The sequence below is a fragment of the Aricia agestis genome, chromosome 10 (genome assembly GCF_905147365.1).
Source record: "Aricia agestis chromosome 10, ilAriAges1.1, whole genome shotgun sequence".
In the NCBI taxonomy this organism is placed as follows: domain Eukaryota; kingdom Metazoa; phylum Arthropoda; class Insecta; order Lepidoptera; family Lycaenidae; genus Aricia; species Aricia agestis.
This window is the reverse complement of record NC_056415.1, coordinates 8,673,272-8,694,485: the sequence shown is the minus strand read 5'-3', so window position 1 is coordinate 8,694,485 and position 21,214 is coordinate 8,673,272. Positions and strand designations below refer to the sequence as shown.

Below are 21,214 nucleotides of genomic sequence, written 5' to 3'. Positions count from 1 at the left end.
ATTACGTAATTCTATGACCACTCTGTGGTGACTGGCGGCAATACTGATGGTCCGATTTACATTAAATCGTAATGATGTCACTTGTGCAACATTTAATCCAACAAATAAAATGTTGAATTTATTCAATACATAATAAGATGTACGACTTCAAAACATCTGAATCTTCAGATGAAGATGAAATATTTAACTAAAATTAGCCCAATCCGTTCAGCCGTTTTCGAGTTTTAGCGTTACTAACATAATTGAAAATCCATTTTTATATATATATACAGATTTTAGGGGGAAAACAGAAAAATTAAGGCGATTTTATGGGTTTTTGACACCAATTTAGGGATAAATATTTTTGAGAGGTGGTAACACTGAATTTGACAGATTCTAATAAAATGTTTAAAATTTTTGAAGAGGAATTTCAAGGAATAAATATACAATTAAAATGGATAAATTGATTTAAGTTACGGAAAATATTGTTTAAATAATCTAAATGGCTGATAAAGAGCGTCTTGACAGAATCAAAGGTCAAATTCTTGATGATTTAATATCTTAGCAATCAAATTACAAAATTAGAATAACATTTTTATTTTGTAGCTGGTGCGTTTTTGGCCTCAGTAGCTGGTATTTCGGCTGTTGTAGGCTTCGGCACGACACTTTCTGCAGCTAAGAAAGCTGATCCTAAATATTTCAATAAAGGTTGGTAAAAAAATTTCAAAATTTACTAGGTTATGAATTTGATGAATGATTTTAATTAATTCTTGATCATTATAGTTTCTATAACTCAAACAATTTTGTATCATTCAAGGCATACACAGCAGTGTAGAATTAGCAGATGCTGGGGCAATTCTTGCTTTACGGGCCCTCGGCTGGGGCACAGTTTATGCTATAGCTGGCACTTCATGTATTTGTTATGGAATTTGGAAACTATCTGGCGCCAAAGATGTAAGTGGTATCATAAACCGTTTTAGTTACTCAACATTTAGTTGTCAATGATTTAACATTTACTTTTTTTTTCGTTTAGCTCAAGGACTTCAGAATAAAAATGGGTAGCATATTGCCAGTTGTACCTAAAAATGATCCACCACGATCAAGAACAGAATTTACTGGATTAAATGATCTTCTTACATATTTGTCAGAAGACTATGGAAAGAAGGGATAATAGAAATTTATGTACAAAATTATGATAATGTTTATTTTAGGTAATAACAAAACATTAGTTACTTAAATCTTGTTTGATTACATATTCTTCTTTATATGCAGGTTCTCCGTTACAGCTAGTTTTACATGTGTACACCACTATGACACCCCAGTCAATGCTGTTAAACTCAATTCCAACATTGATGTAATTAAGAAGTTGAGGCATAATCTGAAACAAGCAATATTGACTATGAATATAAATAAATTCAATTTACTTTGAGTTTGCAGCTGGCCATTAGATCAGATATCATAATAAGAATGAATAATAAAAACTAAGGAAAAGTAACTCTGTCAAAAAACATGCTCCACAATACTTGTCAAAAAAGTGTACCTTAGGTACACATTTCAATACATTTGCAATATTTAGGTGACCTTGAGCGGTACTAGGCTGATGTTACATGACAGATCAAAAGGAACCAAATTTAAAACGTTAATAGTATGGGAGTTACGATTCCTTAGTTTTTAATATTCATAGATAATAAGAGTACCTATAGCTTAAAAACTTTCAAAAGATTCACTGTAAACTGAATGCAAGTGGGATTTTATTCTGTAAATAACAACTCACTTGAAACTCAAATTGCCTTTCTCCACCACAGTATTGACAGTTTGGGATATGAACTATACTGTTGCTTTTGTCACTGGTGATCCACAGTGGAACACCACCCTTGTCGTACCTCAACACTTGGTCTGGGTGCCTTGCAACCCTTTTAGAAAATTTATTAAAAACTTTGTCCTCTGGTATAGGTTTAGCATACTGCTCCAACTCAGCTTCGCTTACATTACTCAATGTTCCAGCTTTTTTCTCTGCAATCATCTTTTTTAATTTATCCATTTCATTGTCTACATTTACTTCTGCTGGGTCTTCCTAGAAGAATAAGCAAGTTTAACTATGATGTTTTGACTTACAAAATTAATTTAATAAGTAAATAACATACATCATCCTCTTCGTCCACTATTAGTTCCCATTCCTTAAATAAAACCGACTTTCCGGTTTCGGTCACTGTAAAATGACTAGCTACATTTTCCTTACCCTAAAAAAAGAAATAATTATTGATAAGCATTAAGCATGTTTAAAGTTTTTTGGTGTGTCGTAATAATAATTAAGTACAAATAATTATTTTTACTAACCTGTTGAATGTCTTCACATTTTTCTTTATGCCCCTTCTGCCAATCTAGAATTTGATGTTTTCTACTGCAATAGTAAACTTTCTTACATTTTGAGCAATGAGATGGTGCTTTATTGCCGCACAGTATGCAGTGTTTAGACCATTTCTCCATAGGAAATACCTATATAGATAACATTTTTTATTACAATGAAATTATGATTCAACAGGCATATTTTAGTTAAATTTGTAAGAATCTAGTTAGCAGAAGTTCATTCTCAAGTCTTACTTTAGACTGGAGAACGAACTATATTTGTTACTTACCTCAGATTCTATTTCTTTATATGGTTCATAAGAATAGTAATCATTTCTACGAGCCAGTTGACTACGAAACACTTTTATGTTATTTGCACTATTTGGTTGACAACAGGAGCCATTTCTACAGATGAATATAAATAACGTTCGATGAAAGCAGTCTTCTCTATCTTCGTACGGAGCATAAACCTAAAAAGAGTAGAAGCGCCTGTTAGTTCATAATTCTTACGAGGTTGTAAAGTTGTTGTCATTATTATGAATTTACCTGACACAAAAATATAAGAGGGTTTTCACATTTACTGCATGTTAATTCCGATGGATTAGGTAAGTTATTTAAATCTAACCATGCTGGCTTACCACCAACTTTGCTAGGAAAAAAACGAGGATGCAGCTGCCAAGCACTTTTTTCTTCTAAGAATCCAATATCAATTGCTTTAGCTGACATTTTATCATGTTATAAATTACGGCACGTAAACAATAATTTTCTTGTTTGGAAAAATAAAAAAATAATGGGGAAAACAACATGCGAGAGCCGAGAACCCCACACACAGGCAGTGTTGCCAGAGCTGTATGTTCGAAAGTTACTTATTGTCATGCGAAAAGTAACATTTTGAGGGGAAAAGTAACATTTCGTATTACTTATAATTACTATACATGTGATGAAGTGATTTTTTGGATTCCGTATAATTATTTTATTATTAAAATTATTTATATACCTATTAAAATGAAAATATAATATATGTTATTATATAGCTCTTATACAAAAAAAACTCGTGGCCGCTGCCGGGGGCCGGGGGCGCTGCTGATAAAGGAGAACTATCAAAAATTTGTTTTTGTATGATGGCAGCGTTTGTTGCTTTTTTCGCCACGTTCATTCAAAGCATTGTCAGCTGTAACGACAAAACTCAATAAAACTAAGTGTGTTTCGTTTACACATTTTTGGTTTCAAAAATCTTTTTTTTTCAATTACCAAAAGTAACGTAAAAGTAACATCTGTAGTCATGTCACATGAATGTAACATGCAAGGGTCAAAAGTAACGTAAAATGTTACAAAAGTAACATTCTGGCAACGCTGCACACAGGTCCACCACAGGTCTTTCCACAGATTACTAGTATCACAGATTACTAGCATATATTGTTACTAGTTTTTTGTAGAATTCTTTTTTTTTTTTAATTTATTAGGAGCTGGAAACAAAATTCTGGTACAAAACTATCACATTTCCTATTTATGCTAGAATCTACACGCTTATATTTTTGATAAAATTCCAAATATTTGTGACGGGTGTATCTATTAAATGTAGAGCATAAATTTTGCCAACTTTTTCTCTTTTCCTCTTTTATAATCCTTTTTTTGAGTGCATCTAATCTCTTATAGTTTATATAATTTTCCATACTTAAATTTTTCCTATATTTTTCCAAAGCTTCTCTACAATCCTTTACAGCCCTATCACAAATATCATTCCACCACGGAGCAGGTACCCTTTTTTAAATTTTTTTAGATGAATTAGTTATTATAATTTTTGGAACACATTCATTTCTTAAAGTGTTTAGTAGATCACAGAAATGATTATAACTTTCTAAAGGATTTTGTAAATTATATTGAAAATCTTGAAATAAATCTTTAGACATATTAAAGAACTTATCCCAGTTAGCTTTTTTGAAAAGATACTTATTTACAGTTTTATTCATGTCATATTGCATAGGAGAAGTATTAAGTTTTGTAAAAGTTGGGAAGTGATAACTTCCCAACGGATCGTCACCGACATGCCATACACAATAGGGAGCCAACTCTGGACTCACTAGTGTAACATCAATTGCAGAAGTGTTATTGTTTGGTCTGCCTACTGTAGTAGCACAACCTGTATTTAAAATACATAAATTATATTCATCAATAACTTCATACAAGACTCGTCCTCTTGTATTATTTGTTGTACAACCGAAAGCTATGTGATGGGCGTTAAAATCACCCGATATGATAATAGGTTTAGGAAGATTGTTAATTATTCTTTTTAATTTTGTTTTATTAATTTTGCTTCTAGGTGGACTGTAAATGCAAAGGATTGTAATGGAACCTATACCTGTTTCTATAGTTATGGCAATTTTATAGAATTCCTAATAACTATTGCCACTCCTCCATGTTCGTTTAAAGCATTTTTAAAAATGAACTTATATCCAGAGAAATGAACCCGAGGACTTGCAGGAATTGCAATCGAAATTATTGATTTCGTACTGACCTTTCAGCGGTGCCGGCGATTTAAGATGGCCGACCTTTTTTATCGATTTGATTTCGATTCAACATAGTCAATCTCTATTGACATAAGTTCCGTTTCATGCATATGACTTTTTTCAAATGTTTTCGTAATAATAATTTTATACTCCTATTTCACAGTTAATATTTATAATTTTTATTAATTACTTAGTATTTAGCATCTTTTCATTTTTATTCATTTACAATAATTACAGGAAACATTTGTTTTTGCAGATGGAATATAATTTATTACATTTTGATTTTTTTTGTTTTCTTGTAAAAAAAACCCGTAGCAAGGAACATGAAAACTGTCACCCATATCAACTTAGAACGCACAAACTATAAAACCAAAATTTTCCCGCCGAAAGGTCCGTCTAAACTACCAGATCTAGTGGAAATTCCACTAAGTTGGCAACACGGTTCCTCTTTTTCGAAACTTGACAAATGACGGACATTTTTTTTTGTTTCTGGCACTTTAAATTAGCAATGGTCCTTTTTTTCATGCGGGCCACAGCCCACAAGGCACAAGGCACGAGCCTTACAGTGCGTCAAGAAAGTCATGACAGGCGGAAAAATTTTCTGAACGTAATCACGCTTAAAAGATGTATTTTTTTCTTTGTATTTTCACAGAGAACGCTTATTACATTTTAAATATTGTCACCTTGCACATTTTTATCTCGAAGTAATAAAGTTCTCTTATTTTTTATTTCATTTGAAAATTTTCCCGCCTGTCATGACTTTCTTGACAGACTATACATTTTTTGGTCTTGGACAGGTGCCGCGGCAAACATTTAGTTTCTTAATTCTTATGTCAATGAAATACCTACCTAAACACTGGAATGTTGGAGAAGAAGAAGAATCTGAGGTTATCAGTCCTTATGTCAAAAAATTATTTATTAAACACAATACCGAATACGGTACGGAATTGGTGCGGAACTTACGGAATATTGCAGTAAAATTTAATTGTTGGTATTTAAAAAAGGCAAAAAAATTAAATGTCACAAGAAATCTCTCTCAAAGATTTATTTCTGCAAGTTAAGAATAAAAATGAATATTTGAAAGTATGCGCACCGATGGTGCGATATAGCCGAGTACAATTTCGCACACTCGTTAAAAAGTAAGTGTAAAAAGACAAAATAATTAATAATAGTAAGGTTTTCGCTATAACATTATTTCTATAATTCTTTTTCTCATATTAAAAAATGTAATAATTTTAGGTTAGTTTTTTGTTGTACAGCCAGTTTCATATGAAAAATTATCAATACATTTTACTTTTAGTTATGGGGTCGATTTGTGTTTTACGCCAATGATATTGGCAGACTCGTTTTGTCAAAATTCAAAAGCCAGATATAATGAATTTTTAACAACAGATACAGATTCTCCTTTAATTGTTCAATTTGCGGCAAATAACGCTAACGACTTTTTGGACGCCTCAAAGTTAGTGCATCCATATGCGAATGGCGTGGATTTGAATTGTGGATGTCCACAGAGGTGGGCCATGAAAGATGGATATGGCTGCTCATTACTGTCGAAGCCTGATATCATACAGGACTTAGTATTAGGTGTAAGAAATAATTTGCCATCACATTTTAGTGTGTCTGTTAAAATAAGAATACTACAGGATATAAAGAAAACTATAGAACTATGTCATCAACTACAAAGCTGTGGAGTGGATTTTATTACAGTTCATGGCAGGACGCCATCACAAAAAAGTGGAGAAAAAGTTAATGTAGATGCTCTCAGGGAAGTATGTGCCAGTGTTCAAGTGCCAATTATTGTTAACGGAGGTGTGAAGACTTTAAAAGATGCAGATGACCTTTATTCTGCTGTAAAATGTAATGGTGTAATGGCTGCTAGCGGGCTATTGACAAATCCAGCCCTCTTTGATGGAAGCACAAAAACTCCTCAAACCTGCATTAAATTATGGATGGACCTAAAAAATAAGAGTAATGATCACATCACATTCCAATGTTACCATCACCATTTAGTTTTTATGCTAGAAAAAATACTCACAAAGCCCGAAAGACAGGAATTTAATTGCCTCAGTACGTTTGAGAGTGTAGACGAATATTTGAAGATGAATATTTTGAATGACCATACTACACCAGATTACGAACATTCGTTGGGAAACTTTATAAAATGTGAGTTTGATGAAGGTATAACATCCCAACATGGGAAAAAATGTAGAGGGTGCGGAAAAAGTACTTGCTATTGTATATGTAATAGGTACGACTGTGACAAAACTGATGGCAAATATTTTAGCTCATTTTTGGAGGAAAGTGATTCCTTGGATTATATGGAAACAAACATGTTTGCTGAAACATTATGATAATAATTCTTTATACTTAAACCATCAACTGCTGGAAGAAATAGCAAATATGTTTTTCATTTAGCTGACAATATTATTTATATTTCTAGTGCACAAATTAAAGATTTACTATATTGAATGATTTTTAATCTTTACATGAGAACATTTTGATATTATTATCTATCAAGAATCTTTAGTCCGCTTGCAACCTTAGAGGAATCGGGAGCTGTAAAGTGTATAAATGGTCTTAGCTCTACAAAAACATTTGACGTAGGGCCGAGTACTGAGCAGGCAGCTTTAAGCTTGCTTGGCTTAATAAACGAATTTATTAGAATTTTCATTTACCTATCTAGACACGCGTAAGTTCAGGATATTACTTGACCATGCCCACAACTCCGTTGCGCTAAATTCGTATATCGCGCTGCGAACCTGTACACTTTCCCGGGATACAAGATGTCTCCATACCAAATATCAACAAAATCGGTTCAGCGATTTGGGTGTGAAGAGGTAACTGACAGATAAACAGAGAGACACACTTTCACATTTATAATTTTGCCAGTTTCATAATAATTAAGCGTCTATAACTCTACATAACAATTTATTAAGTACTAGATGTCCCGCGCGGCTTCTCCCACGTAAATTAGGAATTTTACGGAAACTGTACATTTTCCCATAAAAAATACACCTTTCACGTCCCTTCACGTGGTCTACTCTATATATGGCCAAATATTGCCATAAAAATTGCTCCAGTAGTTAGTGAGATAAACCCTTTCTAATATTTCCCCCATTTTTCCCACATTTTCCTGAGTTTCTTCGGTCGTATTAGTCTTAGCGTGATAATATTATACAGGATGTAACAAAAATAAGTGATAATACTTTAGGGTGTGTACGTGTTCCTTGTAGCGAGTTCAGTGTGAAAGTAACAGCGCTGAAATACCAAATTTTTTTTTCACTTTTGTATGGGGAAACTCGTGACGCTCGGGCCATTGCCCATACAAAAGTGAAAAAAAAATTCGTCTTTCAGAGCTGCTACTTTCACAGTGAACTCTCTACAAGGAACACGTACACACCCTAAAGTATTATCACTTATTTTTGTTACACACTATATTATTTATCGAGTAAGGCTACAGGCTATACATATTATAGCCTGTAGCCTTACTCGATTAATGAGCTATCTAACACTGAAATAAGTTTTTAAATCGGACCTGTAGTTCCTGAGATAAGCGCGTTCAAGCAAACATACTCTTAAAGGTTTATAATATTAAGTCAATGATATTCTACATTTTTCATATAATATCATTGTATCAAGTATAAGTAGATTTTTTTTAATTATCGCTTGACAAACTCGAGTCTCGATCTTAAAGTCTATGAAAAGTACCAATAACAGGGTCATAATAGGCTCATAATCATGGGACGATGCATGGTATAATATAGTAGTGATGATGATGATGATGATGAATGTAATTTGCATAGTAGCATGTGCTTTACGTTCTTAAAACAACGCCGACACTCCCAAACTTGTATCTATAAAGAATCAGGAGTTCTCTCAGCACCTTCCGAACCATGGTATACCCCTCCTTGTGAGTATAGTATTCGTTGGTATACCCGGTTTACCTCGGTGCAAAATCTTATTTGTTGGTAGCATATGCTAGAATACTTCTCACGAAACCGAAGTCACCACATGTTTCCCTATATATTTATTATTTTGAGAAGTTCCCTCGATTACTTATGGATCCTTCATCAGATCACCACTTTTGTGAATATAATACCAAATTGGGATGATACCCTATATACCTACCAAAAGAAAAAATTTGAAAATCGGTTAACAAACAGCGGAGTAATCGTTGAATATAAGAAAACGAACATAACACCTCCCCCATTTTGAAAGTCGGTTAAAATTGTAGCCTATGTGTTATTCTGATGTATAAGCTATATTATTCCCCCCCGATTATTTATTTTAATTAATTTTTATTATCTATACGTATTACGTCCTATACATATTAAAAAAAAAGCGGCCAAGTGCGAGTTGGACTCGCCCATGAAGGGTTCCGCATTTTACCACTTTGGAAGAGTCTCTCTCGCAAACTATTCAGGTTAGAAAAAAATGACATGAGAAACCTCAATATGATTTTTGAAGACCTATCCATAGATACACCACACGTATAGCTTAGATGAAAAAAAAAAATTGTTTCAGTTGAACCTATGGGGACCCCTAAAATTTCTAATAATTTTTCCATTTTTGTATCAAAATCTTAATGCGGTTTACAGACTACATCTACTTACCAATTTTAAATGGTATAAGTCTTATAGTTTCGGAGGAAAGTGGCTGTGACATACGGACGGACAGACAGACAAACAGACAGACATGACGAAAAACGGTTCTTTTAATATTACAAACAGACACTCCAATTTTATTTATTTTATATTTATTATATTTATTATTTATGTTATTTGTAATATGTATAGATGTATAGATAAGGTTTTAAAATACTTACATTAAAAAATCAATAATATATATTTTTTAATACTCAATTAAAATGGGATATTATTAAATGCACATCAGAAAAATTTTTCAGCACACTAGGTAACTCCGCTAATTAACCGAATGCATACCAGAAAAACCGGCCAAGTGCGAGTTGGACTCGCCCATGAAGGGTTCCGCAGCAACGATAAGGTTTATTTTTATGAAATTAAGAGGGTTTTGATTTATTTTCATACTAGCTGTTGCCCGCGACTTCGTCCGCGTGGACTTTAGTTTATAGCGCGCGGTGTCAACAAAATTTGTGTCAAATTTAAAAACTTTTTAAAACCCTGGTAAGTGGTACCCCTCTTAGGGCCGCGCTACACCGGAATGGCAGCGCTGAAAGTGCTCGCCTCGCCGCAGCCATTCCGGTGTAGCGCGGCCCTTAATTAATCAAAATACCCAAAAACAGCTGTGCAGTGTGCACATAATCTATACTAATATTATAAATGCGAAAGTATCTCTGTCTGTCTGTCAGTCTCGCTTTCACGCCAAACGCCAAAACTACCGAAACCGATTGTAATGAAATTTTGTATACAGATAGTCTAAAGCCTGAGAAAGGACATAGGCTACTTTTTTTACTGGAAAAAAGGGTTGTCAGGGGGTGAAAATGCGTAAATTTGTTCAAATTCCAAAATCCAAAAATCCATAATAGATGCCGCCGTGCGTCTTCTACATCGCGCTGACGCTTGCTCAAAAGTCTTTCTATAAGAGGTGGTATCATCTTATATTTAAGTTTCGATTTTTTTCGATTGTTTCGATTCTACGGTATTAAATAACTCGGTACTTTATCTTTGCAGTGACGTAACCTTAAACCTATCAATGATGGGGGGCTAAATAAGCTTTAAAATTTGGCATAAAATATGAAGTTTAATATAAAAAAATGAAATACTTATTGTGTGCACACTGCACTGCTGTATTGATTTAAGGGGTACCAGGGGTTTTTTTATAAAAGCTTTTGACACCAATTTTGTTGACATCGCGCTTTATAAACTGAAGTCCACGCGGACGAAGTCGCGGGCAACAGCTAGTAACTAATAAGTATGATTAGTTCTATGTTACAATGAAGTAAAAAATAAAACGCCATCTGTTGATTCGTATTAGAACTAAAATATTCATTGCATCGATATATTTCTGGATTTTTTATAATATTATACATAAAATATATTTAAGTAAAAATTAAAACGCCATCTGTTTTCATATATTAGATTAAAATGTTGATTGCATTGATATATTTTCTACACGGTACACTTGAACTCCTTTATTTTAGAGCGCCTTCTGTCGTCAACTTGTCACATATATTAGAAATGCAGTAGGAGTTCTATAAGATAAGATAGATTGATTATTATTATACCAAGTGATAATATTATTAAACATAATATTCTAACGTATTAAAAACTATAAACAAAAACATAATAACTAATAAGTATGATTTGTTCTATTTTACAATGAAGTAAAAAATAAAACGCCATCTGTTGAATCGTATTAAAACTAAAATGTTCATTGCATCGATATATTCCTGGATTTTTTATAATATTATACATAAAATATATTTAAGATTTTTGAAATTTTGTTTTAATACACATCCAAGACCCAGGCACATTTAAAACTTTTTGTTCCGCCTGCGGGTCTCGAACCCAGGACCCCCGGGATGAGCGCTGGCCACGCGCAATGCGAATTCATTTTCATCGATATTTTCATGGAAATAAGATATTTTCCCACATCAAAATGTAGCCTATGTCCTTTCTCAGACTCTAGAATAACTGTGTACAAAATTTCATTGCAATCGGTTCAGTAGTTTTGGCGTGAAAGCGAGACAGACAGACAGACAGACAGAGATACTTTCGCATTTATAATATTAGTATGGATTTCAGTTAATTTAATAAAAGTTAAATTAAGGTTTACTATTTATGACGTATAAAAAAACTATTGGCTAGATCTCGTTCGAACCAATTTTCGTTGGTAGTTTTTGTAGTAATGTAAGTACATCATATATTTTTTTTAGACTTATCATGCCCCTACTTTAGAAGTAAGAGGGGATGGGGGGGGGGGGGGGTATGCATATTTTATCACTTTGGAAGAGTCTCTCTCGTTCCGTTTTTTGCCATTTGGCTACGTAACCCTAACAAAGTCGCTTTTTTCCCCTCATGTCCCTTTCTTCCCTTTAATCTTTAAAACTACGCAACGGATTTTGATGATTTTTTCAGTGTAAGATAGCCCATTTATCGAGGAAGGCTACAGGCTATATTTTATCACGCTAAGACTAATAGGAGCGAAGAAACAGTGCCGTAAATAGCCCTTTTTACGGCATTGTTGTGCATTATAACTGCGCCCTTTTTTTTAGATGTCATAGGTACCCAGAGCAATGCTATGTATAGCCCTCTCAGGGTCTGGCCATTCTTGCGCCCCCAGAATCTACGCCCTGTGCCTAGACACCGCGACCTACCTACACTTCATGTTCCTACCTGTTGCCATCATTGAAACCCACCAAAAAATGTTTGAAAAATCACGTTTGTTGTATGGGAGCCCCCCTTAAATATTTAATTTATTTTGTTTTTTAGTATTTGTTATAGCGGCAACAGAAATCCATACTAATATTATAAATGCGAAAGTGTGTCTGTCTGTCTGTCTGTTTGTCTGTCTGTCTGTTACCTCTTCACGCCCAAACTGCTGAACCGATTTTGCTGAAATTTGGCATGGAGATACTTTGAGACCCGGGAAAGGACATTGGATACTTTTCACCCCGGAAATATGTACGGTTCGCGCACGATAAACAAATTTTTTCGCAACGGAGTTGCGGGCGTCATCTAGTACACTATATTTTGTGAAAATTTCTATTCTCTATCCATTACCGTTCTTGAGTTACAGCCTGGAGACAGACGGACTGACGGATAGTCATCGAAGTCTCAGTAATAGGGTCCCGTTTTTACCCTTTGGGTACGGACTACGGAACCCTAAAAAACGTTACTCTTTCAGCTCTGCTACTTTCACAGTCAATACAGGGGACTAATACACACCCTAAAGTTTATTATCACTCTGTTTTACACATCCTCTATAAAATTACCTATGTATATTCAGCGTGTAACAAAAATAAGTGATAATACTTTAGGGTGTGTTCCTTGTAGAGAGTTCACTGTGAAAGTAGCAGCTCTGAAAGACGAATTTTTTTTTTCACTTGTATGGGAAAGGGCCCGAGCGTCACGAGTTTCCCCATACAAAAGTGAAAAAAATTTTGGTCGTTCAGCGCTGCTACTTTCACAGTGAACTCTCTACAAGGAACACGTACACACCCTAAAGTATTATCACTTATTTTTGTTACACCCTGTATATTTTGTCTCAAGAAAAAATGATAATATTATGTCAATTAAATAACTAAGTACCTATTATGAAACGTTTAGTTCTTTCATCTATTATAATTATTAGTTATTTCCATTAGAGAGTTCACGTTTTTTGACCGATGAGTGGATAAAAATTTGAAAATCTAAACAATAATCCAGTAAGTACCTAAGAACGTTTGAAATTGCATCAAAACTTTCTCGGTGGAGCTGAGCTGTACTTCCCTGTCCCAGATACATTCCAACTTTCACGAGCCGTGCATCACGAATAGAGTATAGACTTTTTATTTACTAGCTAAAAACCGAGCTTGTGAGGACTCGCGTCATCACCCCTTGACTGACTGATGATGACATAATATCTACATATAAAAAACCTTGGCTGACTGATGAATGATGATTTAAACACATCTACATATTAATAAAAATTACTGTGTTAAATCACAAATCCACAGGTGTGATAGTTTTTCCATAAGGGAGCGCGGGCGCGGCCATGCCGACTGTATTGGAGCCGCAGACTCGATCGCACAAAAAGTCTGTCGTCTGCGATCTCCCTAATTATGGCTCATTTTCATTGGTCGATAGGGCCCGCAGGGCTGGGGAGAACCTCTTGTGTTCGTCGCCAGTTACAGACGTTCTTGCCATGGAACAACAATCTGATTTCAAGGTACTAGACATAAAATCATTTGTTACAGACTACAGTATGTGTCTAAGCACACTAGGCTGAATTACGCCGACATAAATTCCGCCGCGTTTACGCCGCGTATGTTTGTAATGTTTTGTATAGCAATTAGATTATCATATATATTGGATCCGAGATCATTGAGTCAATGATATTGGATAATGTAATAAAGACATCACATAATATGATTCATTTCTTCCTTGATCATAGATTTTTGACATTTGCTGAGAGATTGGATCCAATACAGTCATAGAAATAGGTGCTGCCAGTTATTTAATATAAAAAAGAGTTTTTAATTTCTTATTCGTTAATATGTTTCAAATAATGTAATGTATTTTTTTTTCTAATTAGAAATAAGTACTTGGATAATCTTGCTGAAATAAAAAAAAAACAAGCCATATTAAAAATGACGATGTCTTTTGACAAATCGAATTCTCTGAGATCTAGTAACCCTGACGTCAATACCTGTCAGCGTTAGCGCTCTCCATTGGCTATTGAAACTACATATGACGTTAAATAGGATCTATGAAATATGATAATGTAATATGCAGATATGATCAAATGATCATATATATTGGATCATATATATGATCATAGAAATGATCCAATATAAATGATAATGTAATATCCCCCTTAGATACGCGACGGAATTATCAAAACCGAATATAGCAAATCAAACCTTAACTCCAAATCGTTAACGCACACATTATATCTGAGAATTTTAAATACTCACGCGCGCGTTCCGCAACGAAAATTACGCCGCGAAATTTCGGCTCTTCGCGTTATGGCCAGTAGTATGGCGGCCATTGGGAACTGTCGGAAACGTGGCAACTCGCGTCCCGCAAGCTGTATATCGACCGATGAATTTCATTGGTCGATATTACGGTCGGTATAAAGCATGCGGGCAATCCCCGCAGGCGGTGTAACGAACGCGTATCGACTTGTAACTTTCATTGGTCGTTAGCTCGTCTGCGGGGACTGCCCGCATGCTGTATAACGAACGAGTTAACGACCAATGAAAATGGACCATAAAGTGTACCGCAAAATGTACAGGTTGTGGGATATACTAGAGCTCGCTTCGCTCGCTAATTGGTAATTAAGTGCATTGTGAAAATAATAAATTCTAAAAGTTATAATAATAGTAAAGTGGCCCATTTACTATCCTGCTTTGCAGTCCGCCGTGCAGGACTGCGAAATGACGTAGCCCACACATTATCCTGCTTTGCCGTCCATCTAGGGATGTGATATACTTGTAAAATTCAATATCAGTGCTTGTAAGTACGAATACGTAACGTAACGAAGCATATAGGCATGCTCTACGTGGAGAATTAAGATGGTCTTGTTAGAGTAGAACCTTCTAAAGTGTAATTTGAGGAAGAACAAAATTCTTTTGTTGTTGTATATGAGATGTAGCCCGATTCCGGTAACATCATCACCAAAGTAGTGGTCTGATGATACGATCCATGAGAAATCGACCGGACTGCTTGAAATTTCTATAGAAACATATAGTGATTTTACGGTTTTCTGAAGGATTTCAAGACTAGGCTACCAAAAAAAAAAAGAATTTGAGTTGAAGTATCCCCGGTTCAGAAGGTCCTGTATAGAACTCCTTCTTTCTGAATCCTTATCACTGATCTCCATTATACAAGTATAATGGTGATCCTTATAGATACATGTTAGGTAATTTCGGCGTTGTTTCAACCAAAGATTTCTATTTAAACTGAGGGTTTCAACAACTAAAAGCATATTATGTCAATGTGTCAATTATACTAATCATCATCAATAATGCCATGAAAAAACATTACTATCAAAGCCTTTGATTAAGTTATTGTTCCACCGTTTGTTGACTGATTTTCAAAACTCTATTGTTGCGGTAGTGTTTATATATTGTTACGTGCTAGGGTTCGAGGATTTGGAGAGAAAGACCTGGTGACTCTCTTGAAGACTTTATTAACACTGTACTAAACACTAGGTCACAACACTTAGCACTAAGTCCGAACACTAATCACTAGGTCCAATCACTAAGCACTATCACTGTCCTAGGTCGTAGCCAAGTCGCAGGTTTCACTGGTTCACTCACTATTGATCACTTGATGTCGCCTTGAAGGTCGCTCAGATTGAACTGACTTGCCGGGCCCGCCTGCGGCTCTTTTTATATGGCGAGACGAATTCCAGAAATTTCCCGATTCACGTAAACAAGTAAACAACCGTGGGAAATTTCTAGGAGGCTCGGGAATGTACTACAATAAAACTGCCGTCCTTGCGATAAGTGCAGTAAGTTGAATTTAATTTAGACCTTATGGACTTAGTCATAAGGTCTAAATTCAAACACGCTAACAAATAAAGGGTAAACACGTAAACAAACATTGGACCTTCCTAGAAGGTTCGAGTATGTACTTGCGCACCACGTGTCCGTATACCATGTACCGTAACAATATATATAACGGCGTGCGCGATTAACTTGTCTATTGGCAACTTATTTTGAGATAAGTTTCAAAATGTATGTTATCTGTTGGAGCGGCCAGTACCGGATGGGGTTTTGAGTGACGCTGTCTAACTGGAAATGGACATTTTGATAGGTGACAACCATCATCTGAAAAATGCCCGGATCGCTAAAGGTGGCTTTCGGATCTTTGCCGCGAGCGACCGCGACCGGTGAAAATTCAAATAAAATGCTACTTTATGACATAGAATATAAGTGTCATTTTCTACTGACATTTTGGTGGCGACCCACGCTGCCGCCGGCGGCGGCGTAAAAGCTAGTTGTTAGAGTAAAATGAAACCTATCGCCTATGTCATAAAGTGGGATTTCGTTTGAATTTTCGTCGGTCGCGGTCGCTCGCGGCAAAGATCCGAAAGCCACCTTTAGAATGTCGGGAAGTACGGTGGATGCTTCCAAACCCATCAGCTCCAAATCTGACGATATCTGGTTAATCACAGCTTGATTTCAGCACCTAATGTACGCCCACAACCATGGAGGATGAATGCAATGTTATTCCACAGTCATTGAATCAGTTTCTAATACCGCTCGACGATCCGACATCAGAAGGGGGTTTACCCGGAACGGATGGTGAAAATTTTCAGGTCAATTTTTTTTTAATATTGGAGATAATGAAAACGATCTTTGAAAGCATAAATTTCGAAATGCATTAAAGGCAAATGATCGAGTTGCTTTGTGAAACTAAATATTACTCAAAATCTATGCGAGATTAATAAGAGATCGATTGATAAGATATTTTGATATTTCCTAAAAACCCGGATCTTTCGAAGAGTAGATCGCGGGCTCGCTATAATATTATGGATGCGTGTAAAAGCCTCATGGTTAACGTGAAATAGCTTTGCTGGTATAAAAACATGAAAATATAAAATTATGTTAAGATTCATGCTGCAACTATGCACAAATTACCTAGAGGAAATGCTGACGTCGGAAAGTGCATCTTTTTATAATATTATGCTACGCGTTTCTTTGGTGTACTTATGAGATAATGGCGATCGTTATCTGTGGAACAGATTGTAATTGCAGTAGATCCATGAATGCAACTAAAATTTATTTACTCCCTAGCATTTACGATTGAAATTGATATTAGAGTTCGGTTGCAGAAAGAATTATTGATAGCTTTAACTTATCATAGAAGGGCTTTTGGAAATACTATCTGAGTAATGAGTGTTTAAAGGATGTAAAGATCACGAATGGATCAAACGAGGCGATGATATGATTTTGGCAAAATGGGTTACATACGTGTTAATCGAATGTTCAGATAGGAATAGTTTTGATAGCGTTACTAAAATTCATACTGAGTTTTCAGGTATCGAAACCGTACAAAATAAAATAAGATATGAACGTTCCAAAACCCAAAAAAATGGCCAGATTTTTCTGCTGTGTTCAAACATCCAGAAAACAGATTTGGCTAGATTATACAAAAAAAAAAAACATAGGAACACAGCTTAAACCTTTCTTTAATCTTTAAAGAAAAAAGTACTTAAATCGGTTAAGTTTTGGAGAAGGAATCAGTGGACAACGAATCGTTGATTTTCTGCAGTTGTCTCTATCGCGTTCTGCGGTATAGGCTTGAGGTAAGGGAGACAGCTATACATATTACACGTACTTTTTTTTCATTTCTCTAGCCCCTGGTGTATTCTCTTAATCACACTGTGAATACTGACGCAGTTAATTAAAATTATTGAGCTTTTCTATGTTTGAGGCATGCAAATCGAAGTTTTGACATAACATTATTATATTGAACATGATGGTGTAACTCTGGTATACGTCAGGACGAGTCAGGACGCACCGTAACGGCGTCAAACAGAAAAACTTTATTATGTTGAAACTAGAGATTTGTATTTTGTTTTCATCAAAGTTAATAAATACCTGTATGGCAAAGGTGCCATTGGTGGCAAAGATAGCTTTTGTAGTAAAGTGGGCCTATTATGAGGAAAGTTGGCCCGAGTGGCAAGGTTGGCATTTGTGGCAAAAGGTGGCCTGTGTGGCAATGGTAGCCTGCGTGGCAATGTTTGCCTGTGTGGCAAATGGAGCCTGTGTAGAATAGCCTGTGTGACAACTGTAGCCTGTGTGGCAAATGCAGCCTGAGTGGCATAAGACATTTTTGGTACGCAATAAGTAATGCACCAACATTACTTATTATTTATGTTGAGTTGTTTATCACAGTTGATTTATTTTGAAAAGTTTTATCATGACAGACAAGATGTTGTTGAATTATAAGAATCCAGTATGGTCAGTTTGGCCGAGCGTATAGTAAAGGAGCATAAAGTGTTCATTTTGTTGGTTTCTGACTTGGAGATAGGACACACGAGGACGTGTGATATACAGGACGGCCGTAACGGCGTGCGCGATTAACTTGTCTATTGGCAACTTATTTTGAGATAAGTTTCATAATGTATGTTATCTGTTGGAGCGGCCATTACCGCTACCGGATGGGGTTTTGAGTGACGCTGTCTAACTGACAATGGACATTTTGATAGGTGACAACCATCATCTGAAAAATGCCCGGATCGTTAAGAATGTCGGGAAGTACGGTGGATGCTCCCAAACCCATCGGCTCCAAATCTGACGATATCTGGCTAATCATAGCTTGATTTCAGCACCTAATGTACGCCCACAACACACATGGAGGATGAATGCAATGTTATTCCACAGTCATTGAATCATTTCTAATACCGCTCGACGATCCGACATATATAACACTATACAACAACCCGCATTTGGTACAATGCTTACTAAGTAGTAAGTTATTCTATGATGCTTACGAAAGTGGTGATCTGATAATTAAATTCGTGAGATATACTGAGAACTCCTGTTTTTTTGGGACACACAGACGCGTAACTATTTCTGTATTCAATCCTCATAATTTTTTTGTCGGTAGCAGCTAACTTCAGCATAATTTCTAAGTACAATTTACCGCATTATACATAACCAATTTTCTAAAATCTTAAAATAAATATAAGCATAGCAAGTTCACCTTCAAGGATAGACATATTCCATAGCGAGCTTTTTTTGTAGATCTAGAAAAGGAGAATTCCATCAAAAACAACATATCTCTATCTAGATTTATTTATTTAAAATGTAAAAGATTTTTAATATTGATATGATAATAACTTACGTAATAACTTGAGACGAAAGGTTCCCTAGGTAGAGACTAGGGAATGCAAATCTCGCGAGATTGGGGCTCAAGCGAGATCCCGCGAGTTTATGACTACAATACCGAGAGATCTCGCCAATTTCGAGATCTCGCGAGATTAGCAGTTTGGTGGGTTTTTTTTGCAAATAATCACACTATTTGAATAAATTACGAAAAAAAAGTAATAAATATTACAAGAATTATAAGATTAACATTCATTTTCACGAATTTTTTCAATTGAATATTATGCATCAAACATTGTTTGACGTATCTGTCTATAATTTTTAAGTAGTAAACTTTGACATAAGTACGTATCTACTATCTATCAAATAACAAATGAAAGAAACAACCAGTTTTTTCTTCTAATGTACGCTTTTATAATTTTGGACGTGGCGGTAATATCGTGGACGTCCGCGGTAAAACGATAGCATAGGGAAGTACAATGTATGGAAATATATGAAGACGTTTTTAAATTTCCGTCGACGATAACTTATTAACGAGCACGTTATGCTGTATCCACACATGCCGCCGGCATAAGCCGGTATAAACCGGCGGCACGGTCGGCGGCCCGGCCGCCGGCTAACCACACATGCCACCGGCTTTGGTTGCAAGGCAGGCTCAAAGCCGGCGGCAAACCCGGCGGTATATGTCGGCGGCATGTGTGGATGCGCCATTAGAGAACACGACGACACGACAGGCTTAGGAGAATTATGCCTAAGGCACATCAAAGAGTAAGAATTATTAAATTATTTAAAACTTTTTTGTTCATTATAAATTATTATTGTTTTTACCCTGGAAGTCGGTTTTAATTTTTTGTTATTACGTTCACATTGGGGCTCACAGTGATCCTGCTCACATTCGGCGGCTGACAATCAGTTTGGTTTGAACACGGCCTAAAAGGGGACACAAGGATTGGGGAGGAAAATTAAAACTTCGGTCATAAATTTTACTCCTGTTTTAATTGTTTTGGTGTTGTAAAATAATTGTTGTTCAAAGTGTACAAAATTACAGGCCTTTACAGTGATTATATGTCGCTGCGATACTTTACCCAAAGGCGTTACATATAAATTCATACTATTAATAAATACAGTAGCCAAAATTACTAGTAACGTATCAGTTATTCAGTATTGCTTATTCTTGTGTACCATATGTAAGGTATTGTACTTATATGTATCCGAATGTCCTATAGGTAGATTTTTACAATATCGTTACAAGCTATTTAATGGTTCGACAGTAATAATTTTAACAAAATATTTAAATACTATATAAAACGAGTCTCGAACGAAATATTTACATGAATAGTTGAAGGCTTTCAAAAAATCGAACGCATTCCTGAAATCGGAAAGTTTACAGAAGAATTCTCATATAAGTTGATCGTTTCCGTCGCTATTCGCAACTTCCGTTCGAAATGTTCGTGCGAAATTTGTGCGCTTAATACATTATCAATTTATCACTTACACGAAATTCTTGTGTTTACATAGAAATATAATTTCAAAACAATAAATTAACATGACGTATAAAAATACATAGGTATAATAAAATTTAAGAAAAAACATGAACAATACGCGGAATGACGAGAAGTTAACATGATTATTTATAGAATAGCAGGTATTATATGAAAATGTATACAATATTATTTTATCGATCAATGTAAGTATAGGAAGCGCCGAATTTCCGGCAACATTCGCTGGAGGTGACATTACTGTTCCAACGTTACATTGCTACTGCAAATACGTCTTCAACTTATAAGCTGCGGGGCTAAAATGGTCGCTTTGGAGAAGCATGATATGAATCATAATTTGATTTTTTTTTAATCGCAAAATGCAACTCTGCTGGCAATTCATGTCTAGTAATTCGTATTGATTTAACATTTGTCACTTT

The 21,214-nt window shown here is 35.4% G+C and overlaps 3 protein-coding genes across 5 annotated transcripts; 2 read left to right on the top strand and 1 right to left on the bottom strand.

Moving 5' to 3' along the window:
• The first annotated feature begins 398 nt into the window (after positions 1-398).
• LOC121731077 (transmembrane protein 242) lies at positions 399-1,217 on the top strand. Its single transcript, XM_042120411.1, has 4 exons — positions 399-515; positions 586-687; positions 797-933; positions 1,013-1,217. Exons 1-4 carry the CDS (start codon positions 482-484, stop codon positions 1,148-1,150), a joined length of 411 nt encoding a protein of 136 aa, XP_041976345.1. The 5' UTR covers positions 399-481; the 3' UTR covers positions 1,151-1,217.
• Positions 1,163-3,145, bottom strand: LOC121731076 (programmed cell death protein 2). Its single transcript, XM_042120410.1, has 6 exons — positions 2,872-3,145; positions 2,616-2,795; positions 2,317-2,475; positions 2,124-2,219; positions 1,754-2,053; positions 1,163-1,357 (listed from the first exon to the last, which is right to left on the bottom strand). Exons 1-6 carry the CDS (start codon positions 3,049-3,051, stop codon positions 1,205-1,207), a joined length of 1,068 nt encoding a protein of 355 aa, XP_041976344.1. The 5' UTR covers positions 3,052-3,145; the 3' UTR covers positions 1,163-1,204.
• A 2,588-nt stretch (positions 3,146-5,733) lies between these two features.
• LOC121731075 (tRNA-dihydrouridine(20a/20b) synthase [NAD(P)+]-like) lies at positions 5,734-20,114 on the top strand. 3 transcript variants are annotated; one of them, XM_042120408.1, is made up of 3 exons: positions 5,734-5,971; positions 6,133-7,183; positions 20,085-20,114. In XM_042120408.1, the coding sequence occupies exons 1-2, from the start codon at positions 5,850-5,852 to the stop codon at positions 7,181-7,183; spliced, it is 1,173 nt and encodes a 390-aa protein (XP_041976342.1). In that variant the 5' UTR covers positions 5,734-5,849; the 3' UTR covers positions 20,085-20,114. The 3 variants fall into 3 exon arrangements, with proteins under 3 accessions (XP_041976342.1, XP_041976341.1, XP_041976340.1); XM_042120407.1 differs by lacking the exon at positions 20,085-20,114 and adding an exon at positions 13,096-13,111 and having other exon boundaries at positions 6,133-7,188; XM_042120406.1 differs by lacking the exon at positions 20,085-20,114 and having other exon boundaries at positions 6,133-7,301.
• The last annotated feature ends 1,100 nt before the right edge of the window (positions 20,115-21,214 follow it).